The sequence below is a fragment of the Euprymna scolopes genome, chromosome 31, assembly GCF_053919585.1.
Source record: "Euprymna scolopes isolate OS-2025 chromosome 31, ASM5391958v1, whole genome shotgun sequence".
NCBI classification, from domain to species: domain Eukaryota; kingdom Metazoa; phylum Mollusca; class Cephalopoda; order Sepiida; family Sepiolidae; genus Euprymna; species Euprymna scolopes.
In genome coordinates, this window is record NC_136512.1 from 383,176 (window position 1) to 401,506 (window position 18,331).

General features: G+C 36.6%; 1 protein-coding gene across 1 annotated transcript; it reads left to right on the forward strand.

The window, feature by feature from the left end:
* Positions 1-2,215: 2,215 nt before the first annotated feature.
* Positions 2,216-8,495, forward strand: LOC145255579 (N-formyl peptide receptor 3-like). Its single transcript, XM_080114044.1, has 2 exons — positions 2,216-3,996; positions 6,717-8,495. The coding sequence occupies exon 2, from the start codon at positions 6,802-6,804 to the stop codon at positions 7,774-7,776; it is 975 nt and encodes a 324-aa protein (XP_079970170.1). The 5' UTR covers positions 2,216-3,996; positions 6,717-6,801; the 3' UTR covers positions 7,777-8,495.
* Positions 8,496-18,331: the final 9,836 nt, after the last annotated feature.

Below are 18,331 nucleotides of genomic sequence, written 5' to 3' on the forward strand. Positions count from 1 at the left end.
ATTGAGAACGTGAGGAAAGGAGAAAGTGGAAATGTAAGCAGGGACAGAGTAGGAAGCTTATGGCAAAGAGGTGTGGGTAGAGAGATAAGCAAATGAGAGAGATTTGTAGCGTTAAAAAAAATTAATAATGAATATTGATTGTTTTATTAAACTACTAGCCTGGGTTCCCGGCGTTACCGGGCTGTTTGGAGGTGTGTGTTGAGTAAAAAACAAAGTGGTAGTAGGCAGGTTCGAACCCGTATCGCCAAGGAGGACAAGAACGTGAAAAAAACGTGACGTCTTTATTGTTGCACCCATCGCCAAACCGGAAGTAATGTAGGTTTAAATAAAGGCTAGTCAATCGAAAAGAGGGGATGACTTTCGAAAATATCGGCAAGAATAGCGACTCTTCCCTGTACAAAAGTGCCCAGTTGAGGGTGAAGGAATTAATGGATTTTGGCCAATTTTTCGATATTTGTCGTCCGAAGGAACGGGCCCCAAATCTAATTAGGCCCTGTTTCTTAGTGTTTTATCTGAATGAAATGAAACTTTGGTCATAACTAGTTTATTATATTCAAAACATCACATCAAAACACTAGGGTCTTTGGCCTTTTTTTCTCCGTTCTACAGCATATGTTCTAGATGGCCTCCATTTAGCTCCGTGCATTTATTGAGTCGCAGCACGAAGTTGTCCATGACGTTCTTACAGACTGAATTGGTAATGGCTCTCTTCTCCTCCCTGATGGCTTCCTTGAGTTCCGTGATGGTTCTGTGTTTCCCTGCGTAGACTTTGTCCTTAAGATAGCCCCAAAGAAAAAATCTGGGGGGCTTAGGTCCGGGCTATGGTGTGCCCACTCAAAATCAGTCTTGAGACTGATCTCTCGGCCTCCAAAGTTCACTTTCAGCCAATCTCGGGACAAGTTTGAGGTGTGAGAACTTGCTCCGTCCTGCTGGAACTAGAACTTGCTCATGAGCGACGGGTAGATGGTCTGGAGCTCACTCTTGAAGGTTTTGAGAACCTCCACATACCGCTCCTTGGTTACTGTCACTGCTGCGCCAGATTCTTCGATGAAGATTGGTCCGATGATGCCTCTGGTCGAGATTGCAGCCCACACCGTGCACTTAGGAGAGTGTAGGGGCTTGGTGTCTACTTCATTGGGTCTGGAGGACCCCCAGAAGACATTTGTCTTGGAGTTCGCTTTTCCATCAAGATGGAAGTGGGCTTCATCTGAGGTCCAAAGGAGGTTAAGGAAACTTGGTGTCTCCTCGATCTTCTCGAGCATCTTGACTGCCATAGCCATCCTCTGCTGCTTGTCTGGGGCTGTAGGGGTCTGCAGCGTCTGTATTCTGTATGGGTAAGCCCTGATATAGTTCACCAGCACTCTCCTGCAAGTCTCACGGGACATAACGAGAGACTGACTTCGCTTACGCACAGAGCGTGTCGGACTCTGCTGGAGAGACTCTCTCACTCTTTCGACCAGCTCGGCTGTTCGCTTTTTGGGACATCCTGAGTGGCTTAGACGGTTCTCTCTGGCAGCGTTGAGGTTCTCGACGGTCCCATACTTCTCGAAGTGGTCCACCCAGTTCTGAATTGTGCTTTTGGATGGAGCCTTTTCACATTCGAACTGACGCATGAAAGTGTCCTGGGTTTTCTTAAACGAGCCTGTCTTGTAGTAAAATTTAACACAGTGTATTCTTTGTCCTAGCCCCCACTGGGGTCTTGGTGTACTCACGGTTGTTGATTCTGCCATGTCCTGTAAAATAAGGGCAATCGGTGAATAAATAATGGAGATATTACATAAAGTGTACACGGAGCCCGTTTTTTGGGGGGTCACCCTATATATATATATATATATATATATATATATATATATATATATATATATATATGCATATATATATATATATATATATATATATATATATATATATATATAAAGAGATAGAGATAGTTCTTAATTTCTACACCTATTAAGAGCAAGGTCAATTATTGATCTAGATTCAATGATTTTACCTGATTAAATATTTTAAAGGTTATTATCCTTAAAAAATTGGTTTTGCTCAACCTCAGATTATTCTGACGTCACTCAAATTCGGTCATTCGTAACTAAAGACATGAACATCGTCTACAGTGCCCATCCTTATGAGATACACTTTAAGCCACACCAAGACTTGTCCACTTCAAAATTGATAAATGTTTTTAATAAGGATTATAAAGACAGGAAAGGCATGAGAAAAAAGGAGAGCCTTGTCTGTCATTGTACTTATTAGACCACTCGTAAGAACAACAAAAAAAAAGATGTGGGTGTGGAGAAAGGAAAAGAGAAAAGATGTCAACCCTTTATAAAAGCTTACAATAAAAGCGCTATTATTTGGATTGGTTTAAACAGAAGGAAATTTACTGGAAAGGTTCATCATTTCTTAATATTTTTGTTCTCAAAAGATTTTGTTTTTTGGGGGGTTTTCCAAACAATGAAAAAATTTCCCTGTACTCATCCTGTGGGTTTCTGGGATGTGAATGGTTAACCCCCAACATTCCATCTATTTGCAAATATTTCAATTCTTTCATATTTGGATATACCACATTACCAAAATTAATGCAGCGTGTTGGGGTTCTTGTGGAGTAGAATCAATTCTGGTGAAGCCGCAAAGAAAACCATTTTAGCAAGTGGAATTTACTTCATCTAAAGGACAATGTTCCCCACCTCTGCAAAACATTCAAAACAAGCAATTTTCTAGCTACAACCATTGTTAACAACTCGGCCTACTCTGTGCCTAAAACCATGAATTCCATGAACAAATTTCTTTTCTAGAATTGCTCATTCAATGTGGAACTCTATATCGCGATCTGCTTTCTAGGGCAACAACATAACTGTTTTCAAGTCGAATGTAAACAAGTTCTTGTCTAGCCGTCCACTTAAATAATCAAATTTTATCCAAATTCCACCATTACCGATAATTACGCGATTATCTCAGCGACCACCTTACACTCATTAAGCCTTATCCTCGAGTTGCCCATGTAAAAGAAAAAGTTTTTTGTTTTAGTGATCAAGCTTCTATCCGCTACAGGAAACAATCAAACTCACACATTAAATTTAAAAATAAAAAAATACTTGTAACTAACTGGCTTTGCCCACTCACTCTCACTTCACAGTTTTATCCCGATTTACTGCATGAAATAATTGAAACGAAAGAAATCGATAAGAGAAAATACAAAACTAATCGATTAGATATATATAATAGTTGATAAAAAGAAGAGAAAATTAAATGAATTCAACTAAAAATAGAAATTAATTGAATGAAAAGAATTGACAGGTTTTTTCCTTCAACTAAAATTAGTCAAGTAATCGAGATTATCAGTTTTAATTAAAATTAATTCTTCCCTTCTTTTCTTATAAAATTAACTTTGTGTATGTGATTATGTTTCTTTTCCTTTTATTATTATCATTTATTATTAAGATTCTCCTTCTTTGCTAGGAAAATTACGTTTGTATAAGTGTATATTGAATCAAACCGGACACACGTACATTCACTTTAGATGAACATCTAATAAAAACATTTACGACAAAAAATTGTTTTTCATTGAAGATTTTCAAATTCCGAACACTTACAAAGCAAAACGTAAAGAACTGATACATCAATCGTAAAAACGGACACTTCAAAAACAACGGATAAAGATTGGGGAAAACAGTGCAGAAAGTCGGAAGTTTCTCGTTATGTATCCATCCGCCAATAATTTTTAAGCAAAGATTTTCAAGGCGTATCTAAAAAGAGTAATTAAAAAAAAAAAAAAAAAAAACATTCTATGAACATTATAAAAATATTATAATCAAACATTTCACTCTTGACAATTGACCGCATTATACAGAAACATAATGAAGTGGCTACAAAAACGCATGCGCAAACGCACCCACATTACACTGGGACGTATGGGGGCTACTTTGGCCGTCTTCGTTTGTCACGTCTCTCGATTTGAATTGAAGTTCACCTTTAAAGAAACACGTGTCTAAATCACAGGTAAGTTTAATTACTTTCATTATACATGACCATACTTTTACAGCTTCATATATAGATACATGATTTTAGATTTATGCAAACAAATCTATGATACACACGGACATACACATACACACACATATATATACGTATAGACAGAATATGCTGGTTCATAACTCTCCCATTAAAAAACAGAAATAAAGAAAAATCTTTATCCGTAACGAAAATAATTCGACACTAAAAATAACTTAAACTAATCAGGTAGATTTATTGTTAAAAAAGAAAATCAAATTTTATGCCTAAACGGCGAGCTTTCGACGCCATCTTGCAAATAGTTTGGAGGACAGGAGAGATAAACCCAAATGATTCTAACTTGTAAGATTTTATAAAGTCATTCTTAACATATCATTGAAAAAAAAATCAAATTAAACACTATTTAACTCCTCCTTAAAATAGCTCTTCAGAAATAGTTTTAAATCAGCCCTTATATATTATCGTAATGCCTACGAATTCCTATTGATCACTTAAAAAGGATTTTCTTTAAAAAATGAAAATTACTTGATCAATTAAGGTGACTTTTGGTATACGGAATTGACGTGACTTTTGGTATACGGTATTGACGTGACTTTTGGTATACGGTATTGTTTTCCATCACAGATACGTACATCATATAGATTTTTCTCGGTATTTCAAACTTAAGCATTACAAACTACCCTAAATACAATACTTATACATGACAGACCAATGAACGTGCTATTACAAATTTAACCATGCCATATCATTAAAATACTATTTTAGACTGAAGCATGACAGATCAACGAAAATTCTATTCAAGCTTAAGCGTGACAGACCAACAAAAATGCTACTTAAATTTAAGCATGATTAAATGATTAAAATATTATTTTTATCTTGAACGTGACAGAAAAACGGAAATCTTATTTCAAACTTAAGCATGATAAACGAACGACTATGTAACCTCAAAATCAAATGCGATAAACTGATTAAACACTATTTCTAACTTAAGTGTGGCATATCTTTACTCTCACCTAACACTTGTTTTGTTTTATTTTGTTATGTCAACTGCTAAATTTTTAGAAAGGGGTTCAATTTTATGTGTAAATTTAATGCAAAACAACAAACACGAGTTGTTATTCTGAATGAAACTATAATCCTATTTAGAAAGGTAGTTTTAAGAATTTCGAGCAGAGGAATTATTTTTGCATAAAACTTTAATATAAAACGGCTTCCTCCTAAAATTAAGTTTACAGACGTGTTAACATCGACACACTCGGGACCCAACACGTTGTGATAGAGTACGATGCAAGGAACATAAGACAAATAATAACTTGATTCCTTTTCTTTCTTTGTACAAACGACATTTAATTCCGAGTTCATTCCCGATTAAAATGTGATCATACTCCTTCTCTCTGACCTCTGTCACCTCGAACGTTTTCATCGAACTGTACACATGTTCTTTTTATAATCTTTTACTTTTTCCTTATTTAAAAAAAAATATTACATTTTCACCCCAAAAAGGCACATTGCCACTTTGATGTAGGGGGCTACTATCAGGGGCAACAGCTACTGGGGTACTATGTAGGGAGTTGGGCAACAAGATGTCGGTTCACGTTGCACTTGAACTTCTGCATGTCAGTACAGTTGTGGAAGCAGGGACCTGGAATGGAATTCCAAAGTCTAGCGGTTCTGGGGAAGAAAGTACTGGAGTAGAAAGATCTTTTACATCTAGGGATCTCTACTGTGTGGGGGTGGGATTTAGCTGCCTGTCGGGTTTATCGAGAGTGTTTACGTCGTGGGGGCACAAGTGCTTGCAGTTCGTCAGAGCATTCACCATTAAAATACTTGTAGAACAGGCAAAGGGATGCAAAATTTCGCCGATGGGACAGAGGCTGAAGATAAGAAGACAGTTCAGGGCCTATCAGATTGACGACTCTCTTTTGAACCTTGTCTAGGATCGAGAGACTATTAGCAGATGCACCAGCCCAAATATGACAACAATACTCCATACATGGGTGAATGGTGACCTTATAAAGGTACAGGATACTTTCGGGTGTTAGTAACTTTCTAGCACAGTAGAGAGAGCCTACCGTCTTCGCAGCAGTCCTGGCAAGGCTTTCAATGTAATTGTTCCAACTCATGTTTCCTGTAAACGTTAAGCCGATGAGTTTAAAAGATGTACTTTCAGATAAAGAGTCTTTGGCCATTGCTATTGGTAGTAGAGAAGAAGGTTTCTTGTAATTATTGAAGGAAATAAGTTTAGTCTTGCCAGCATTTAATGTGACCATCCATTTTTGTCCCCATTCCACTACAGATTGGAGGTCATCCTGTAGTGTTTTTGCCATTTCTTTAGATATGTATTCATTTGTTTTCATGTCGTGTCTGTTATAGAGTGTGGTGTCATCAGCCGTTCCTCGGAGACTACGGAATTCAACGAAAGCAAACCCACAATCGAAGAAATAAGAATGACGTAAAAATCAAACAGAGTGGACCTTTTCTAAATATACACCCGCGTGACTTCCGCTAAACAGAAATCGCAAGTCAATAGGTTTATTGAATTTAAATTACTCGTTTTCGAGTGAATAGCACAAAAATATAAACAAGAACCGGAAATAAGTCGAATGTTTTTAATTTAGACTGAAATTTCGCTATTTTTTATTTTAAAAATAAATTATATGACATAAAACGACTTTGACCTAAAAAAATTTTTTTTTTTTCAATTTCAGCTAAAAAAAAATATCGGCCCTCATTTTCTCCTCAACCAAGTAGAAAATATACAGCAGGCTGACGGCCCGCCGTTTCTCGGAGACTATGGAATTCAACGCAAGCAAACCCACAATCGAAGAAATAAATAACGAAAGATTCTTGCTTCTAATTCACGCATTTGTCTTCGTTGTCGTCTTCATGATCATCGGCCTTTTTGGAAACGGGATGGTTATATACATATACGGTTGGCGTCTACGAAAATCCAGTATCCACGTTCTTCTGCTTTTATTAGCTTACTTCGATATGTTTTGCTGTCTGGTCGCCTTGCCATTACAAATTGTCGAGATTCGCCTGAACTTTATTTATCCTTGTCGGCACCTTTGTAAATTAAGCGCCTTCGTCATATTCTACTGTTGCAACGGTTCGATCCTAACCTTGCTGGCCATTTGCGCATTACGGTACCACAAGGTGTGCCGATTTGAAAAACGACAAATGAGTGTAACACAAGCACGACTAGCAGCAGTTTTTATCAGTTTTTTGTCGTTGCCTCTTACTATTCCTGCAGTTATATTCTTCGATATCAAGGAGATATCAATTGCTCCGGGTTTAAGCGCTCGATCCTGTCTATGGCGAGACTCATATGAACACTTGTGGATTTATTTTATGCTTATGATGGCATTCAATCTATCTATACTGCTGGTAATGTTTGTGCTTTACGGTCTCATATGGGTAAAAATACGAAGGCAAGATACATTCAAGCGAACGCCCTCGGACAACAACCAGAGAAAACCTCGAACTAAAAACCGGATATTCATCGGAATAACTGCGCTGTACGCAATCGGTTTTCTGCCCGGACTCTTGCTGGGCGTGTTTTATCCTCTTTACAAAGATGTCATACTATCAGCTGGAGCGGAAGTGGTTCGAAATGTCTTATACCGGATGTGGATCCTTAACTGTACGTTGAACCCGGTCATCTATGGATTCTTTGGATTGCGATTCAGAGAAGAGGCCAGGAACGTATTTAAACGAAGTTTCTCACGGACGAAGAGCGAATGCAGTACATCGGAGTCACCACACTGATATATATATATATATATATATATATATATATATATATATATATATGTATATAACATTATTGGGATGCGTCCATTCGGTCTGCGCGATTAAGGTTAGAAATGGCATATCATACTTAATCGTGACAGATCAACGAATCAAGAAGAATCTCAACAGACGCTTTGGCAAAAACATTTAAACAAATGTTGTTGAAAGAAACTAACACTTCATAACGGTTCTGTTTTTTCTTTGACTTTTTTAGGGATCAGACAATACATCCGAATTTTTAAGATAAAGAATATGAGAAAAGTTTTAAATAGATCGTGTGTTGATTTAATATAATCCGAACTTTTGATTCATATAAATACATCATTATCAAGTGCATGGAAAGCAATAGCGGCGAATGTTGATTTTAAGTATCGACTGTCGATTAGACAAAAATTAAAACAGTTATTTCTTATTTTCAGTTCACCACAGTTGTAAAAATATTCACTTCATAATTCCATGCTTAATTCAATAGATACTTATGCAGAATAAGTATCGGGCTATCGTCGGAATTTTCCGGGTGCTTTACCTAAATTACCGAAATGTACCGAAAGGTACTGAAATGCTGAACCAATGAAATCGCGGCAAACAACGTCACTTAAGAAAACATTTGATTTGAATAAAAATCATTTTAAAAAATCATATAAAAAATCCAAAAAGTTGTTATTCAAAAAATAAATATTTATATATTAAACTTACCTTACAATGAGTGTTGTTGTTGTTGTTGTTGTTGTTGATGATGATGATGATGATGATGATGATGATGGTTGTTGTTGATGATGATGATGATGATGATGATGATGATGATGATGATGATGATGATGATGATGATGGTTGTTGTTGATGATGATGATGATGATGATGATGATGATGATGATGATGATGATGATGATGATGATTTTCTTAAAGTTTTGTCAAAGTTGCTCTATGGTCATCATGGCCGTGCGGAGTAGGGCTTCAGAGCAGTTGCTAAAGTAAAAAGAATAGTGTTTAAGTGGGACACAGGCCTATAATACATTCCTCTAAGAGGGCATTTTTAAAACAGGAGTAAAAGGAGCAGGTGCTTGGGCACCCCTAGCACCACCACTCTCTGCACGTCCCTGGTAATTATCCATTGTATTTTCTTCGTTACAATAAAAAGAATATTGTTTTCATTTTTCATTTTATTTTGTCATTAAATTATCTTTGTAATAATTAATTTTTATTTTCATTAGAAAAAAATTGGCCAGCATTTGCGCAGAGACATTACGAAACTGTTGTTCGGGATCTTCTAGAGTTTCATGCAAACTGCCTCGAAAATTCCGAGAATAACATGGTCTTTATTTTGCATAAATACCATATAAAACCCCCAAACACACGACTTTCTTCCCCTCTTTAAGGTTTTTCTGTATAGACACCACACACGTGCATATATGTCAAATATCCAGCCTAAGCATTTGAGGCCAAAGGCCCTCGGCAAGCGCAACGAGAATTTAACGAACTTCTATATATATATATTTTTTTTTACACAGTGGTCACCACTTATCAAGGCCCGGAAGCCACTCAGGGATAAGGGTTATTGCAAGTACATTACGTTAGTGTGGAGATTTGATGAAGTGTTTACTTAAGGGAGCGCTTCATTAGGAATTTGTTAACGTTGGACTTGAAGACATCCAAGTTGTAGTCAGGTGGGAAGCAGGCAGACGGAACAGAGTTCCACAGGCGTGCAGTTCTAAGAAAGAAGCTTTATTCATGGAATTCACGTTTTGATTTAGGCACAGATATAGAGTGGGGGAAATTTTTCACAGTGGATTCAGCTAGACGGGTGTTTTTCGTGAAAGATTGGCGAGGGCGGACCAGAGATTGGAGTTCAGACGAGCACTTGCCATGGAAATAACGATAAAACAAGGATAGGCTCGCAACGTCTCTTCTGTGGGAGAGAGGTTGCAGGGTAGAGAAAAGGGCATCCCCCACTAAGCCACGAAGTCTATTTTGTAGTCTGTCAAGGCAGGATAGGTTATTTTTAGCAGCTCCTGCCCAGATATGGCAGCAGTATTCCATCCTTGGACGTACTTGGCTTTTATATAGATAGAGAATTGCATCATCTTCTGGAGCGGTAGAAGGATCCCACCATCTTTCCAGCGACCTTGGCAACAGACTTGATTGTTCCATTTCAGATCAGGAGTGAAGGTCAACCCCAGAAGCTGGTCAAAACACGGGGCCTCTCCCAGACGAGAGCCATCCATCACAATTGATGCCAGATGGGGATCAGAGCGTTGATGATGTAAGGATAGGATTCTACATCCACAGTGACGACGTATAAGTACTCCGTCACTAACAAAACCGAAAACCGCAGACATGGCGAGTGACATTCACAAACTATTGTATGCACACGGCTTATTGGATTCACGTATACACAAGTTTGCACATACTTTCACATCGACTATACCCTACTTCTGTCATTCACGAAATACTCTTTCACGCAATAAATAAAAAGGTGAATCAGCATAGCTCCTAATTCAACTTGTTTCGATCCGTTACATCTCTGCACTGTACTGCTTTCTATAAATTACCTTGGTATATTTATCTATGGATAGATTTCTATTTTTGATATTGTCTTATAATAAAATTTTGTTAGTGGATATCCTCTCGACAAATCTGTCTTATTTGGAAGTCTAAAAAATACATATATTTTCTATATTTTTCTATATCTACTTAAGTAATAACGTCCAACTCTGAAATCGTAACATGTAAAAGTATTCTAACCCTGCATCAATAATGATTAAGTTAACTAGTGTGAAGTTCGACAAGGGTCATACTGAGTGCAGGATAATAACTTAGGTTTGCAAAATTGGATCATTCCAAGGATGGTTGATATGCAAGGTTAAAGGTTAGCGGAGGTAAGATAAATAAAAAAAGACAGATATGAATCGATATGATGAATGACGGCGCATTTTCGAGCTGAGGAAAAACAAAGGTTTTCAAATTAGTCTGTAGAAGCAAGTCGGCAGAAATCGAATAATGCAAGTCTATCTTGAATTGCGCGATGCAGTTGGCCAATAATGTAGAAAACTTTGATAATCGCTAAGTGTGAAATATTACACAGAAATTGCTGTCCTGTGTCACTCATTTCAGTTGAAAAGTTAACTAAATAATTAGATAAGAGAATGTAAGTCTCTCTCTCCAGTATGTGTGAATTATCTCTAAAAATAAAACCTTTAAGAAACTCTCAGGAACGTCTCCATGTGACTTTTCTTTTGAAGATAGGTACGGCAGTATATGCTCATGATTTATGATACTATTCTCCCAGACATTCCCTCTTCCTTCGGGGGCGGTAATATAGTATATGTTCTTTCATAATGTTATCAGCCTCCCGGACATTATCTCCTCCTTGGAGGATATATTTTCTGTTGTAATTAAACCATTAATTCTGTTCGAGCGAGTATTGTAGTATATGTTAGTACTTCATGATATCAACTTCACAGGTATTACCACCTCCTTTGGAAAACCCGTGTAATATATGTTAGTTTGTCATATCATCGGTCCAGGCAATACTTTCTTCCTCTAAGTTTAAGTTTTTTTTGGGGAGAGTGGTGATATTATAGCATCTTTTCTGTGATCATAATGCAATCCTCCAGGAGATTGCCTTCTTTTGGAGTGAGGGGGGAGATAGTGATATACTAGCAAAAATATACAACCTAATGTTGGATATATATGCATTATTCCTTAATTGGAATTTTTTTTATTTTGAGATGAGCATTTTTATGTTAATTTTATTTTTATTTCGGACTATTAGTCTCATCTTTATTAGTTTTTGTTTGTTTGGCGCAGTTGATAGAGACGTTTTTGTTTGTTTGGCGCAGAGACGTTTTTGTTTGTTTGGCGCAGTTGATAGAGACGTTGAATCTCTACGGTTCCAGATGAACATTGTCTGAAGATTGCGGTTTCAATCCCACCCAAAGCGTGCCAGAGGTAATTGGTCAAAAATGTGGTGAGACGACGACAACTACGGATGGCAGTGATGGCTGAGAATGCAGTTAGGAGATTCGAAGTTCCTATCCGTCGCGGTTACCACCTGACGAAGGCCAGAGGAAGTTGGCCGAAACGTTGTGAACCAATAAAAAAAAAAACAAACAAACAAACAAAAACTAATAAAGATGAGACTAATAGTCCGAAATAAAAATAAAATTAACTAATGTTGGATATTTTTATTATTACTCCTATAATCCTTATTATTATTTTTTTTTACACAGTGATCACCACTTGTCAAGGCCCGGAAGCCACTCAGGGATAAGGGTTATTGCAAGTACACTACGTTAGTGTGGAGATTTGATGAAGTGTTTACTTAAGGGGGCGGTTCATTAGGAATTTGTTAACGTTGGACTTGAAGACATCCAAGTTGTAGTCCGGTGGGAAGCAGGCAGACGGAACAGAGTTCCACAGGCGTGCAGTTCTAAGAAAGAAGCTTTGTTCATGGAATCCGCGTTTTGATTTAGGCACAGATATAGAGTGGGGGAAATTTTTCACATACTATAATTATTAACGTTATTATTATTTCTACTATTATTAGTAATGTTATTATTATTACTATTATTATTATTTTGTTGCAACTACTGCTATCATTATTACTATTACTTTTATTATTACTACTACCATTATTATATGACCATCAGAGTCATCGTTATTATTACTACTACTCATATTATTATTATTATTATTATTATTATTATTATTATTATTTATTATTATTATTATTATTATTATTTATTATTATTATTATTATTGCTATTTATTATTATTATTATTATTATTATTATTATTATTATTATTACTATTATAATCAGTGTTACTATTATTAGTACGAGTACTATTTTTATTACTACTAATATTATTATATTTTATAATTGTTTTTTTTGGTTTTTGGTTTTGTTTTATTTTGTTTGGTTGTATTAAGTAACTATGCATAATATAAAGCGTCTCATTTTTCTTGAGATGAGATCCCGGATTTCCCCTTTGCGGGAACAGACTATAATTAGTGTAAATGAAAGGTCCTTCCCCTTGCTGCACATTTATTGGCTCGTTCCGGTTCCTGGACAAAATGATGGCGTCCGGGTCCGGACAAAACTAGAAACGGGACGTATTATACGTTGTGAAATGAATCATAGTCTAGGAATAACATTATCGACCAAAAGAGGAAAAAGAGAGATAACTTTTGTGGAGAAAATAAAAGAAATGACTTTTGTTTACAAGTGTGTCACTACTTATCACGTCTCGGAGGCCTCTCGAGAATAAGGGTTAATGAGTGTACGGTAGTCACTGAGACAACAGCGTAGTGGTCGTTAGTGGTGGGAATTAGGTATAATTTAAGGCGGAGGTTCAACAATAACTTGTTTACATTAAATTTGATGACGACAATATTGTAATCAGCGGAAAGCAGGCTAGCAGAACAAAGTTCCACGGGCAGGTAGTTCTAGGAAAGAAGTTTTATTCATAGAATTTACGTTTAGATTCGGCACAGATAGAGAGTGGTGGAAATTGTTGATAATAGTTGTAACTAGACGAGTGTTTTTTTAAGTTTAGCAAGAAGGGGCATAGATCGAATCTCAGACGACCACTTGCCAAGAAAATAACGATAGAGCAGAGACGCTGAAAAAGCCTCTCTTGTGAGAAAGGAGTTGAAAAGAAGAGAAAAGGTCGAAACTTACTAGGTTTCGAAACCGGTTTTGAATTTTGTCCAGGCAAGATAGGGTGATATGAGAAGCTGCTGCCCAGGTGTGACAGCAGTAATCTATTTTAATTTGTAATCTATTCTAGCATGTATCTGGCTCTTATAAAAGTATATGATTATGTCGGGAATGAGATACCTTTTGGGGCGGTAAAATGAGGCAATCATTTTTCTGCTGACGTTGGCAACAGATTTCATGTAAGTCTTCTATTTTAGTTATTTCCTAACTATCACAGATTGTGGCTCATCGTGGTTTTCAGTGGGGAGGCAGTTAATACGGCAAGACTCGGCAATTATAATTAGCCAACTGGACGTGGTGTTTTGTGAACGTGGCCCACCTCACTAACTACTGACAGTTAACGACACATCCTTCTACAGCAAAGAATTCAGGGCATTCGCAAATGAATGAGGCGTGAACTTGAGATTTTGCTGTGCATATGCCTCAGCCGGGAACGGTATATCAGAGCGATGCCATCACACTGTGAAACAGTTCGCAACTAGAATGCACTCCTCCATATCAGAGGCGATCTACTGGTACAACATGACTCCAAAAGACGACGTTATCTTCCTGATGAAGCCCACGGTTTTGAAGAGGCCGCTCAATTGCGTAGAAGCACCTGACAAAGATGGTCACCGCCAGGATGTTGTCTGTGTGATCATGAGATCAGAGAGAAGTGTAACAATAGTCATAAAATAATCGTTCAAGAGTGGCGTGTGTGTATTGTAAAAAGTCGCCGACACTAGAACTCGAAATCCGATCGATAGGAAACGAAAAAGTGACCTGTGAAAACTAAGAAGCGGTCGAATTTGAGTATATTTCTTTCATTCGGGAGGAGATTGTTTGTTTACTCGGAGTTGCTTACACGTACGGTTAGTTCGCATGTCAGTGAGAAAAAAAGGAATACGATTTTTCTACGAACATCGAAACCGGAACAGAAAAAGGAGTGTGGCTTTGGCGTGTGCCGAGAACGTTGCAAGCTGAAGAAAAACAGGTTTTTTTTTTTTGCACGAACATTTAACGGTATTCAGCAATTCGAAGGAAAACTTTAATTTCAACACGTCAGTGAAGTACTGGATCGTCAGCTGAAATGATGCATTTCAAGTAGTTAGAGAATGACCCTTGCATCTAAATAAACTCTTTTGGAGGAGACATCTTTATAGGTGCTCTTTATATTGACGATATCATTCTGAAAAGTTTCTGACACGTATCCGAGAATTTGTCAAAACAATATCGACAAGTTTAAAGATTAAGGACAGAGGGATGCTACATTACTTCTTAAGTGTTAGGATTACTCGTCCCGAACCAAGGAAATATAGACTGGGCAACATTGAATTCTGACGTAAGAATCTAACGTCAACACGAATAAGACAAAGGGAGCAAAACAATAAATAACGAAAACAGTATTTATGGATTAAAAATCACGTTCGGAATGGTCACTGCGAATTAAGTAAAAAACAGATGAGTTTGAACGGAAACACGGTCGCTGTTGAGACAGAGATGCGTGTTGGCCGCATTTTTCGACTGTGGTCAGCAAAACTCAGCCATCACGATCCTCTCTCCCGCAACCAGTCAAATGCCGAATGTCAAAATAAAGCCGTTTTTTTATAAACAAAAAGTTGTCATTTTATTTGTTAAACACTGTAGTACGTAACATATGCAATTTTGTGCCATCAAGTATACAGAGATGTAATATGGTTGACGGAATGAGAGCATGCTACCCCCATGGGTTAAATAAAGAGTTCCATTCAAAATTTCGTGCAGATTCCTGAATTTGACAGAAAGAATCTCGAGTTCGACATGATACAGTTGAAAAAGTTCGGAGGTTACCTCGGCGAAACGCTGCGCATTATTATTATTATTATTATTATTATTATTATTATTATTAGACATTGGAAAAAGCGCAGACGGGTTTAATTATTGTTAATCGAAGGCTTTACCTCTTGTTGTCTTGTGATTGGTCCCTTTCACTTCGGAAACTAAATAATGACATCCGGGTTCTGATAAAACCAGAAACGTAGTTTGTTATACTGCTGTCAACAAGAATTGGATCAAGGACAATATTGTCGGCGTTTATCTGTAATTATAAAAGACGGAAACGTTTTATCGAAAAGGAAGCTAAAAGTAAGATTATTTATGACTTGTACTTTAGTAGCTATCGCACTGGTCGGGTTGAGCCGACTTCTTCCCGAACAATTACAGCGTCTTTAGCTATCGCAGCTCATTTTTTTTTCCGATCCTAATCAAGAATGGCTCGCACCAGTGGTATGTATAATAGATGGAAGGCACGTAGAAAATTATAAAAAGTAAACTAGTTTCTCAGAATTAAGTACATTGTGATAATAATCGTTTTCTTTTTAATTTTGTTTAAGCTTTTAACTTTAGTTATTTTATTCAGTATTTTGTTACTGTTTTACCCATATTTGTATGCCAGAAGTATTTTCGAATCGTACTCTTTTATAATGATTGAAATGTTCATGCGATAATAATCATGTTTTTATTCTGTTTGAATTCATAACTTTTGTTTATCAATCAGTATTTTGTAAGAGTTTTACTCATTTTTGTATGCTTGAAGTATTTTCGAATCGTACTCTTTTATAATGATTGAAATGTTCATGCGATAATAATCATGTTTTTATTTTGTTTGAACTCATAACTTTAGTTTATCAATCAGTATTTTGTAAGAGTTTTACTCATTTTTGTATGCTTGAAGTATTTTCGAATCGGACTCTTTTACACTGATAGAAATGTTTATGTGTTTTTCACTAATATGATATTCTTTATAATGTTCTATATTAAGTGGTTTCTGATAGATCTAGGATAAGCAAATAAAAATTGGTTTAAAAAACTCAGTTTTGTGCAGCATGTAAGGTTCAGTAGCAGACAAAAAAAATAATTTAATGACTGATGCGTATAATTTTATGCTGATGAGTCTCATGGAATAACGAAATTTCTAGTTATTTCATATGCAAATATAATGCTGCCGATTAGAATTAAAAAAACTGTTTTTCAAGGACTGAGGTCAATTTAGAGCAGTGAGCTTTAACAGCAGCGTGTTAAATTTGTATTCGTGCGCTTTGACAGCAATTTATCTAATTTTGAGCCGTGCGCTTTGGCAGCAGTGTGTCGAATTTAATCCCAACAGTTGTTAGCACAAAGTACGAAATTGGTTATTTAACCACAGCTAGATCACACATGTGGCTAACGTTTATTCCATAGTCAAAGACAAGCTACTTGTAGACCTGGTAATGCTGATTATCGCCTCCCAGTTCTTAAGCGTTTGCGCCAATAGGATAGAGAAGGATGGAGAATGACAGGGGCATATAAGAAAAAATAAATTAATAAAATCAGTTGATCTTTAAGAAATGTGAAACTTGGTACAAGGCCAAATAACTATGTCACGTAAGAGATAATGTTGTGGACAGATTGAAAGACGGTGAAGACAGAAAAACAAATGGCGTTATATATTAGGGATCCTACGTCAGAAGTGATTAAGTTAGCTAGTATGAATTTTGAGAAATATCACATCGAGCGCATAATAACCCAGACCGGCAAAATAGAATCGTTCTTAGGGTTCAATCAAAGATGAGCCACAGGGCAAGGTCAATAGGCCAAAGGCCGTAGAAAAACAGGAGTTGAACGATATGTTGATATGATAAATGATGTCACGTTTTCGAGCGAGAGAAAACTAAGGTTCTCAAATCAGAGTCTCCGGGAATCCATGCGAACAAGACATGGCTAAATGAGGTAGATGACTGATATCAGCGAATGTCACCCATGTTTCTATCCATCTGTGTCACTCATTTCTTAAGTTAGAAAGGTTTTAGAAGTAAAGAACTACTCTCTCTCTCTCTCCTTCATAAATTCTCCAAATAAAAACCTGAGAAACTTGGCGAACGTCTCCCTTGTATCTCCCATGCATGAAAAACGTTTTCGCCTGAGTCAAACAGACGAGACGGAAGATGGCCACTTATGGAACTCAGTGGTTTTTGACTTTAAATTCAGATGAACATATGTCGGTTCAAACAAGAGTTTATTAATTGAAATAAGCACCATTAGAATCCACACACGTTTGCCAACACAAAACAAGTGTATTTATACCAGTAACGTAAAAAGAAATTGCGTTCTGGTGACGATGGAGGCGTTTTTGATAGCGTTTGAAATAGTGTTAGTCGGTAGGTGAGAGGTTCGGAGAGTATGGCAGATGAAGCAGAGTTTATTTACCCATTTCGTTCAACTTCTGCAGAGTCGATTTAGCAGCATGCGATCGAGGATTGCTGTGGAGTAGTATATGTTACATCTTTGTAAAATTGTCGGTATAAATAAATTTGACTCTCTGATTCATGTTTCCTCGTTTCATTCCCATAATCTTAAGTTGTTAAATTAGTTCTTGTTAACTAGTGCTCCATTAATAAAGTTAATGATTTTATCTATATTTTCCATTCGTCAATTTAACTACATATATATAAACTGTTCTTGACATTTTTCGAAGGCATTATAGCGACAAAATGTATCCGGAACCTGAAGCGACACTACACTGCCATTATTTGCGACTTTTTACAGCCACAGGATATTTAAATATTTTGCTTCTTACACATATACTTTGCAAATATTGTGAAATAAAATCAAACTCCAGTTTCCTCTATAAACATTAATTTTCAATTTACTTACAAATTTTATATTTAAATTGACTTGTAAATAACACTTATTTAGCATCATTTGGATTCTTTGGGCTACTGTTCTCATATTGAGTGTTATTTTCTACAACGTCTCGGTAGGTGTAACCTCCGACCTTCTTTAAATGTATCTTATCAAACTCGGGAATTTTTATG